We start from the raw sequence: 10,064 nt of genomic DNA, 5'->3' as shown, positions 1-10,064 counted from the left end.
AAAATTAAAAAAAAAATCATTTGAGATAGTTTGAATATATGACATAAATACTATGATAACAAGAGATAATGTGATAAATATTAATAGTGAGAGGAGTAGGTAATAGAAAGACTTTATTTGAAAGTATAAATCAACATCCAATTTCTTGTGACAAAAAATTTATGTTATACTTTTGAATCATTTAGATTTTATCTTTCGACTTTCTTTTTTAAAAATTATTTCTCACTAGTGTCATGGTGCATGGCTAACATTTCATGGCTATTATCTTACAAAAATGATGATATATCATTTAGAATATGATTCGATCTGACTAGTGAATTGTAATTACTTTTTGCACCAGAAGAATCAAGAGAGTTTGAACAGGAAGCTCATAGTTTGTGAACAATGGAATATTATGGAGAGGGGAAGATCAAGATCACATGTTGCTAACTGTTGTAGAACAAAGGTGACATCTAAATCATTAGCTAATTGATTCCTTTCAACAGAAATAATCATTAGCTAATGGTATTGAGCAGATTCTTTAGAAGGTAAAACTCTTATCAATGTTTGAACCATATATATATATATATATATATACAGTGAGGCGGCGGCAGCAGCAGCACTTTTCTTTACTTGTTTGTCCTTCGACACCAAAATCCCCCTAGTGGGACTTAGACATTTGGATACTAGTAGAATTCCTCATGAGAACTCCGGCTAACGTCAACTAAGCACGTCATAGTGGGCCCATCAACTATTTCATAACCGTGAATCTAAATATAATATCCTTTAATTTTTTTAATTATTTATGATATTCATGATTTTTTCTTATTAACTTAACATGAATCTTTCACAAATAATATTCAAATTCTAAGATTTATAATAGGCCCCTAACACTAAGCTTTCGCTATAAAATTATTTAATATAAAAAATTATTTAAATATTTTATATTTAAATAATTAAAAAATTTATGAATATTATTAATAATTTAAAAATGAAGAATATAACACTAAGAGAAGATAGAACTATTCTTGTTATTACAGGGTTTAGAATTCTGCAAGACATGAGGCTTCCTTGGAATGTAAACTGAAGCTTAGCTTGACACATCATTTTTGTTGGAGTTCTATGATGTTAATTCACTGATCTCAAGCGGATGTGTGGTTGGGACGTCCAAATACCAATTATTCTTACAGTATGAGCAACCATACCAAGAAGATCATCCAGCAATTGCAGGGGAAAACAGATCATTCGAGATACAAACTACTGAAGAGAGCAGTTTTAGCGTCGTCATCTCATGTGGATAGATTGAAATCATCCATTTGAGATCGATAATTGGAGCCAATTTGATCCATCCCCTGTGTAAAGCACGTCACACAACTTTTTTTGGTTTCATAATTTAGTCCCTTTTATAAGATCGCATTAGAGCTGTTTTGGAAAATATTATGAGACCAAAAAAATTATAAGAAATATTATAGTTGAGCTGCCCGAATTGCAAAGGATCCTACTGTGTTGATGTGTAATGCAGCTTTCAAATTATTTTGCCCATATCACATCTCATGAACTCGAAGCAAGATGGAGAGGAGGCACAGACTGATTGCTTTGGGTTGGCGACATTGCCTGGCATTTTGCTTCACAGTGAGGCATGTCCTGTGCCCACTGTACGTATCACTTCATTGACTCTTGCATGCTCTTCGAGCGTGGGGATGCAGTTTAAGGTCGCTAATAACCAGTGGAATAGTTGCAGATCTTTACGGATTCGATTGATCTTTTTCTTTGTTTGGTTTTAATTGAGCACTCTGCATGAACGATCATACAGCTTGTATGATCTTGTTTTGTCGTGCATGAATCATATGATTCCTTGTTCCGTCTTGCTTTTGTTCTCTTCGAGATTAGGCGTGCCTTTGAAGTGGAAGCCAAGCAAACAAACTCATCATCATCGTCATCATGCCATCGCAGCACTCCCTTCTTATCCCCTTGCACTCTATGGGTGCAGTGCATCGTCGGACACTGCTGCGCTCCTGCTACCATGGCGTTCGAGCCCGCTGAGGTCGACTCCACCAGTCCTTTTCGCTCCGTGAAGGAGGCCGTCGCGGTCTACGGCGATCGCTGTCACGCAGGCAACGCTAGTTCTCGCAAGACCACCAGCTCATCTGCCAAGCTCGACATCATCAGAAGCCCGGTCTGTTCTCTGCCGCCTCCTAAGCCTGTCTCTTCGGCCAACTCCTCGCCGCCCTCCCTGTCTTCCACGTTCCGCTTCGTTCATGAGCGAGACAATGAGCTCAGAGTCGTCAACGCTGTCAGGAAGCTGGAGGCGGAGCTGTACGAGGCAAAACGAGAAGTGAAGCTGCTGAAGGAGATGCAGTCGGAGACGAAGGTAGCGGTCGCTGCTCTGTGCCTCCAGCTCCAGAAGAGCATGTCCAAAACAGAAGCAAGCAGCTTGGCGATCGAAGAGCGGCCCTGCAAAGTTCGAAGTGATCGATGGGGAGAGGAGAGGATCGGGAGCAGCGAGCGCTTGCCGACGCTGGCTCAAGCGCTTAGCCTCGGAAGGATGGAAGATGAGCTTGGTGGAAGAGGAAAAACAAAGGTGGGGAAGAGGAGGCCTCTCATTCCACTGATCGGGGACTTCTTCCCCAAGAGGAAGACATCTCCTGATCTAAGAAACACTCTCTACAGTCCATCCTTTTACAGTGTGCTGAGCTGATGTTTCTGCGATTGATGTTTTGTGTTGGCCTTCTTTCCTTGTGTGCTGCAAGCTTGAGATAAAAGAAAATAAAACAAAAGAGAATGAGATGAAAAGATTTATGCTTTAAAGGTTTGAAGTGAGATGAATAAAATTGAGATTATTGGCAAGTGAAGTTCATGTGCCAAAGTATGTGGATCCATTAAATTGGTATTTCATCAACTAAATTGAAATGTAGAATCAGTCATTCATTAGTACTCTTTGTGCTTGCAAGGATCATTGCAAATGTGATGATCCAGTTTTCAAGTTGAAACACATTGGAATCAATGCTTGAACTGGCCATGGAGGACTTGGGGATATAGTGCAACACAAACGAAGATAATATACCACAGAGAAAGGGAGAAGCTGGGTAAGATCTCTGCCAAAAGATTTAGTTGAGAGTACAAACGATGTATTCATTTAAACCATGCCAATTTGTGATGCCAAACTCCTCTTTGGATTGCTGTACACAGTCCCTAGGCCTAGATTATGCCTGTTGTAAAGGCATTCATTCAACAAACATAAATGTCATATTAACCATGAGCATATCCAGCTTTAATTGCAGGAAATCAAGGCTCTTCCACTGTAATCGGGAACGAGAATGGTCACCATCCATGGCACACCACTCTCCCCCCGTCTCTATCTCAAGCTTCAGCACTTGCATGTACTGTTGCCACATTAGCACTTACACGAGTTGGTAAAATAATGGGAGAAGACAACCTCTCAAGAAGATGCATGTGTGGATGCTGAAATGGAGCAGAAAACAATTACCACATATTGCTCAGGACAAGCTGGAAGGTAGAAGAGAACAGTCAACAAACCAGAGCCAAGTTACAGCACCATTATCCAGTACTAAATAGAGGAGAACCATGCCTAAACTGAAGTACATGTGCACAAGCTAAAGAGTGCATACTCTATCACTTCTAGGTTTGTCATAATGCTCTAAAATAATAAGTTTATAATGTATATGAGCTGATTCTGTGCTCAAACTAGGAGTTTAAGTTGGACTGCATCTTCATCAGTAAGCCTTTAAAGTAGATCAAATCACCATAAGGGCATGATTTTACATTAGTTTAAGCCTCGTATAATATCTTCTGTGATCAATAATCTAAACCAATAGCCATCCATTGATACAAAGGTTAAACCCATAGAAAAGGACACTAAAAGATTGGAGAATGAAACAAAATCCTAAGTTGAACCCAATGACTCTTAAAAATATGATTGGATGATCATAATTCTAAAGTCTTAAGCTTTAAAAAAGTCTAAGCTAAACGAGGAAAGAGAACTGTATGAATATATTTAAGAAAGAACTTAACGTATATACTAACACCCCATCTCCTCTTGCAAGTAAGTGAAGGAAACCGAGTATATAGTGTAAGCTTAAACGAAGAATGATAATTGTATAAATATTTGTAATTAAACATCATGAAAAATAATTAACATTTTTTAATCATCTTAAAGACTTGATTGAGTGACCACAAATCCCAAAAGCTTGATAATTTATAACTTATGATCATTCAATCATTTTTTAAAATAAACTTATAATATTAATTTAATAATATGATTGAATGATTAATAATATTACAAGTTACTTTTTTAGATGGCAGCTTAACAGAAACAAAGGCAAGAGGTTGTAGTGTTGAGTGAGGTCATTTGGCTACCAACCACCAAATTCCAGTCCAATGTATCCTTTTTCTTTTCTTTGCTTTATTTGATGGGATCATATATATATATATATATATATATATATATATATATATATATATATATATATATATATATATATATATATATTTCCACCCATATGTTGGATGTTCAAGGAGGAATAATCTTTTATGCCTAAAGGTCAGGCCAGTGGTGTGCTATAGACATCAACTCATCTTAAGACACCGTGAATATTCAACCTCTACATGTATCAAGGTAGTCTAAGTTCTCTCTTGACCTTGACGAAGCATGGAATTAACACATCACTATATAAACAAAGAATTCTAAGCTTTGTGATTCATAGTTCGCACCTAAGCAGGGAAGGAATTACATGTAGAATATTGAAATACTGTAATAAAAGATGAATAAAGAATGAGAGTACTTTTGTTAGAAACTCACCTTAGTGAACTGGCACAGTAAAATAGTGCCTTGCATGCTTTTATTTTTTTTGTTTTAACGGTTTATGAGTTGCAGTCTTCCAATTTTATTTTTCTCTTCTAATCAAACCTAGACTTAGATCATTCAAAACAAATTATAACTTTCATCCAGAGTTATATAATTTAAGATGATGCATAATATTCATAACCCCTTTTTTCTTTTGACAATCTTGCTATTGATATTCTCTTAAAAATAATAAAATATTATTTTATTATCTACGGTCCTAGTATTATTGATTTTATCTTTTTTTTTTTTCACAATCTCGCTCTTATTATCGAAGTTGTCATTGCCTCGTGCTTTCTACCGACACGCTCTATGCTCTTCGCTCGATGCTCCCTTATGTTTTTTGTCGATATGATCATCGATCATTATCTCATGCTCTTTATTCGTGATGCTTATCTAGTGAAAAAAAAAAAAAAAAAGAACAGAAGACAAGGAAAGAAAGATATTTAAGTTTATTTGTTAAAATATAGGTTAAAAATATAAAAAAAATAAAAATAGATTATAAATAATAAAGAGATTTTACAAATAAATATTCTTTAAGATTAATCCTGGAGAGACAAGTATTTCACTTGGCATTTGGAAGCAACCACAGGCATCCTTCCACTTTACTGTGGGAGAAGTACCATCACATAGAAGAATCTCAACTAGTGTTAGCTCTTAGTAGCCGTGGGTTTTTGGTGGCGGGGCAACCACAAGCTTCACCGCTTTGGAAACCTAGGTGGCAGCACAGACGAAGGGGTTGAGCGCAGCTACTTGCTGCAGCTGTTGCCGGAGCAACTGAAGTTTGGGGAAGACGTTCCGGAGAGCGGCCAGGGAGGCTCATGGAGAGGCCGAGGTCGAGGACGACGCAGCGGTCGACGTCTTGGCTGGCGCCGACGCTGCTGATGGTCTTGTAGCAGCAGTCGACTGGGGCTTCCGAGAGAATCATGTCCTGCGCAATGGTCGTGATTTCTTGTCGTCGCGGAGCGGCGTTGCCACTGGCCGGGCCGTGACTCTGGGGATCGATACCCCGGCTGAGGAGCTTTCGCTTGATGTGCGTGTTCCAGTAGTTCTTGATGTCGTTGTCCGTCCTCCCCGGTAATCGCCCGGCTATCAGCGACCACCTTGATCGATAGAAACAACATTGCATGCATGTTTATGACCTGTAAAGGTAAAAAGAAGGTAACTTACTTGTTCCCAAGCAAGCCGTGAAGCTCGATGATGAGTTCATCTTCCCCCTCTGTAAATTTGCCGCGCTTGAGGTCGGGCCGGAGGTAGTTTATCCACCGCAGCCTGCAGCTCTTACCGCATCGGAGCAAACCTACAAGTACAGAAAAAGATCAGCAGACAGAGAATTATCCTTTGAGCAGATCAAACATGAGATGCATAACTCAAACGAGTTGTAGTAGGACCTGCAGCTTTAGGGAGTGATCTCCAGCAACCTTCACCATGGGTTCTGATGTAGGAGATGAGCTTCTGGTCTTCCTCCTTGGTCCATGCTCCCTTGTTGGTGTGAGCCTTCTCACAGCACGGAGATCTGCCCATTTCATATGGAGAAGAAAGAGGATAAGGAAGATAGAAGAGAGTCGAAACAATTGCTTTGAGTTGGAGAGGAAGGAGGCCAACAAGGGAAGCCGGAAAGGGAAATGGATAGGAAAGATGACAGCTAGTCCACAATCCAACTCCAACAGTAGGTGTGTACTTCACTCTATCAATGCCTCTCTGCACCATTACACTCTTCAGTCTCCCTACTGGATATCTATCCATCAAGTGGCCTGTGACCCAGCTTCATGGAGAATCAGGGAAAGTTGGCTCATGTGGTACTGAAGAGGTGTCTCAAGGACCTACATGATAGGAAAGATGACAGCTTTTATTCTGAATCAAGTGGTCCGTTCATTGACTTTTCCAAGCTCAAAGAAGGTAAGGGCATCAAATGCCTCTTGACTACCTTTCTGAGTTGAGTCACCTCTTCTCAACTCATTCATCAGCTTCTCTATGTATAGGACTACAAGAAACAACCTTAAATGGGAAAATGATACATTCTCAATGGTCTCAATCTAAACCTCCCATGCCTTCATCACGGTGAAGCTTGAGAGTCGGAGGGTGTTAGAAAAAACATGTTGTGAAATAATTTTTTTCTCTGTTTGTGTAAGATGGATTCCTTATCAAAATATCAATTTGATATCAAAATGTAAATATTAACCAGCACAGCATAAACAATAGAGTAATTAATCAATCACACAGTGAGATCAAATCTTTTAACGTGAAAAACCTAATGTGAAAAAAATTACGAGACTATAGTCTACCTCAAACTTCCACTATCAATAATAATGATAACAAGTTTACAGTAAATCTTCTCTAGAATAACTAGAGGATCATAATAACATCAAGAATATAGATCTTGGCTCTAACATATCATCATATAGGATGAATCTCCTTAAAAGAGAATTTTAGGTCTCACAAAATGGGTATAGCATGAAAGTACCTTAGAGAAGGTAAACTGTAGACCAAACCATTAGGATTGTAAAGTTTACTGTAAAGATTCTCCATATAAAATTTGGGTAAAAAATGACAACGTTTGACCATCGACCGTCAAGCAAAAAACTTAAAAACCTGATCTTTCTCTCTTCTTTTTCTCTCTCTTCTTTTCTCTCTCTCTTTTGCCGTGTGCTGTCGTTGTTCACTGCACTCGTTTGCTGCACACGCTTGCTGCTCTCTCTAATTAGCTGCCCTCACCTTTTGCCTTTTCTCTCTTAATTATTGATTTGGGCTCAATAGACCAAATTGTCCAAGCCCACATATGGGTTGGACCCGACAATTCTCCCTCTCCAACTCATATGGTGGACTATACTAAGCCCGCTCTTCGCCTACATACTTCAAGCTTCTCCTTAGGCAAAGGTTTTGTCAACATATCTGATCCATTCTCATTAGTATGCACTTTTTCTAATTGTAATTCTTTTATCTCAAGCACATCGAATCCAGTGATATCTCACATCAATATGCTTGGATCTAGAATGGTATGTTGAATTCTTGGAGAGGTGAATGACACTCTAACTGTCATAGTAAATAGTATATCCTTCCTGTTTCAAGCCCAATTCCTATAGAAATTTTTTCATCCATAAAGTTTCCTTGCAGACTTTAGTAACTGCTATGTATTCTGCTTCTATGGTTGATAGAGCAACACAATTCTGTAACTTTGATTGCCAAGAGAATGCTCCCCTGCAAATGTCATCAAGAACCCCGAAGTAGACTTCCTGGAATCAGTATCACCTGCCATGTTTGTATCTATGTACCCTTCTAACACAGGTTCATCATTACCAAAACATAAACATAACCTGAAAGTATCTCTTAGATATCTTAATATCCATTTCACTACTATCCAATGTTCCTTTCTAGGATTAGAGAGAAATTAGCTGACAACTTCAATTGCATGAGTTATATCTGACCTAGTACAAACCATAGCATACATCAAACTGCCTACTACAGATGAGAAAGACACTCTGGATATTTCTTCTTTTTCTTTCTTACTTGTAGGACATTGTTTCGAACTAAGCTTGAAATGACCTGCAAGGGGAGAACAAACTGTTTTGGCTTTACTCATGTTGAATCTTTTAAGAACCTTTTCAATGTAAGCCTCCTAAGATAGCCAAATCTTCCTTTTCTTCCTATCACGAAGAATCTTCATGCCGAGTATTTATTTTACCGATCACAAGTCTTTTATGACAAAAGACTTACTTAGTTCTCTTTTATGCTTTTCAATTTTTTTAGCATCATGACCAACAATTAGTATATTATCAACATATAGCAGTAAAATAATAAAATCATTATATGAAAATTTTTTCGTAAACACACAATGATCAGATGTGGTTCTATTATAATCTTGGCTTATCATAAAGGAATCAAACTTTTTGTACCATTGTCTAGGTGCCTATTTAAGTCCATATAAGTTTTTTCTAAGCTTACACACCAGATTTTCTTTTCCCTTGACTTTGAAACATTCTGGTTGCTCCATATAAATTTCTTCTTTCTAAGTCTTCATAAAGAAATACTATTTTTACATCAAGTTGCTTAACTTCTAAATTCAAGCGGGTAGCTAAACCAAGAACAACTTGGATAGAGGATATTTTCACAATTGGAGAAAATATTTCTTCAAAACCTTTTTTTCTGACTGAATCCCTTCACAACTAGTCGTGCATTGTATCTTTGTTGTGAGCTATTATTTTTAGTCTTCAATTTATAAACCAACTTATTCTTGAGAGCTTTCTTCTCTTTAGGTAATTTTACCAAGTCATAGGTATGGTTCTCAAACAAGGATCTCATCTTTAACCCACTCATTCTTATTCTCATGTAGAATAGTTTCATGGTACATACTCATATGGAGGATATCTGGTAGTTGGTTGTCGCTCTCTAGTGGATCTTCTCAATGGAATCTCAACTGGTAGTGGAGGTGCTTGTTCAGTTGGTTTAGCATCATCAACTATAGGTGTATCATCACTGGTATTCTCACCAAAATCTTCTTGTTCATCTCCCCCATAATCATCATGAACTATAGGTGAAGGAACTGGACCCAAACTCTAAGGAATATAAACAGAGGTTTCTAGCTTCTCAATATTATCACCATCATCAAACAATTAGCCTTCAAGAAATACAACATCTCTACTTCTAATAATCTTCTTGTTCATTAGATCCCATAATCTGTACCTAAACTTTTCATAACCATATCCCAAGAAGATATATGTGTTTGCTTTACTATTAAGCTTGGACCTCTCATCTTTGGGAATATGAACAAATGCTTTACACCCAAAGACTCTTAAGTAATTATAAGTTATATCTTTTCCTCTCCATACTCTCTTTGGAATATCACCTTTGAGAGAAACTGATGGAGAAAGATTTATCAGATCAATTGTAGTTCTCATAGCCTCTCTCCAAAATGACTTTGGTAACTTGGCATGGGAAAGCATACACCTAATCATTTCTTCAATGGTTCTGTTCATCTTTTCTGCCACACCATTCTATTGAGGAGTTTTAGGAACTGTTTTCTCAAGCTTGATACTATGGAGCCCGCAATAATTCTCAAAAAGACCCCTGTACTCGCCACCATTATCTGATCGAATACACTTTAGTTTTCTACTAGTTTCTCTTTCAACACTGACATGAAACTCCTTAAAAACATCAAGTACCTGATCTTTATATTTTAAAGTAAAAACCCATACTTTTCTAGAATTGTCATCAATAAAAGTAACAA

General features: G+C 37.8%; 2 protein-coding genes across 3 annotated transcripts; one reads left to right on the top strand and one right to left on the bottom strand.

Moving 5' to 3' along the window:
* Window positions 1-1,985: 1,985 nt before the first annotated feature.
* LOC135638151 (uncharacterized) lies at window positions 1,986-2,753 on the top strand. The gene has a single exon (XM_065151126.1). The coding sequence runs from the start codon at window positions 2,003-2,005 to the stop codon at window positions 2,675-2,677; it is 675 nt and encodes a 224-aa protein (XP_065007198.1). The 5' UTR covers window positions 1,986-2,002; the 3' UTR covers window positions 2,678-2,753.
* Window positions 2,754-5,168: 2,415 nt separating this feature from the next.
* LOC103985221 (myb-related protein 308-like) lies at window positions 5,169-6,522 on the bottom strand. 2 transcript variants are annotated; one of them, XM_065150494.1, is made up of 3 exons: window positions 6,232-6,522; window positions 6,011-6,140; window positions 5,169-5,943 (listed from the first exon to the last, which is right to left on the bottom strand). In XM_065150494.1, exons 1-3 carry the CDS (start codon window positions 6,362-6,364, stop codon window positions 5,481-5,483), a joined length of 726 nt encoding a protein of 241 aa, XP_065006566.1. In that variant the 5' UTR covers window positions 6,365-6,522; the 3' UTR covers window positions 5,169-5,480. The 2 variants fall into 2 exon arrangements, with proteins under 2 accessions (XP_065006566.1, XP_065006567.1); XM_065150495.1 differs by having other exon boundaries at window positions 5,169-5,929.
* Window positions 6,523-10,064: the final 3,542 nt, after the last annotated feature.

This window comes from Musa acuminata, chromosome BXJ3-5 (genome assembly GCF_036884655.1).
Source record: "Musa acuminata AAA Group cultivar baxijiao chromosome BXJ3-5, Cavendish_Baxijiao_AAA, whole genome shotgun sequence".
Lineage (NCBI taxonomy): Eukaryota > Viridiplantae > Streptophyta > Magnoliopsida > Zingiberales > Musaceae > Musa > Musa acuminata.
This window is presented reverse-complemented; position numbering and strand designations above follow the sequence as displayed.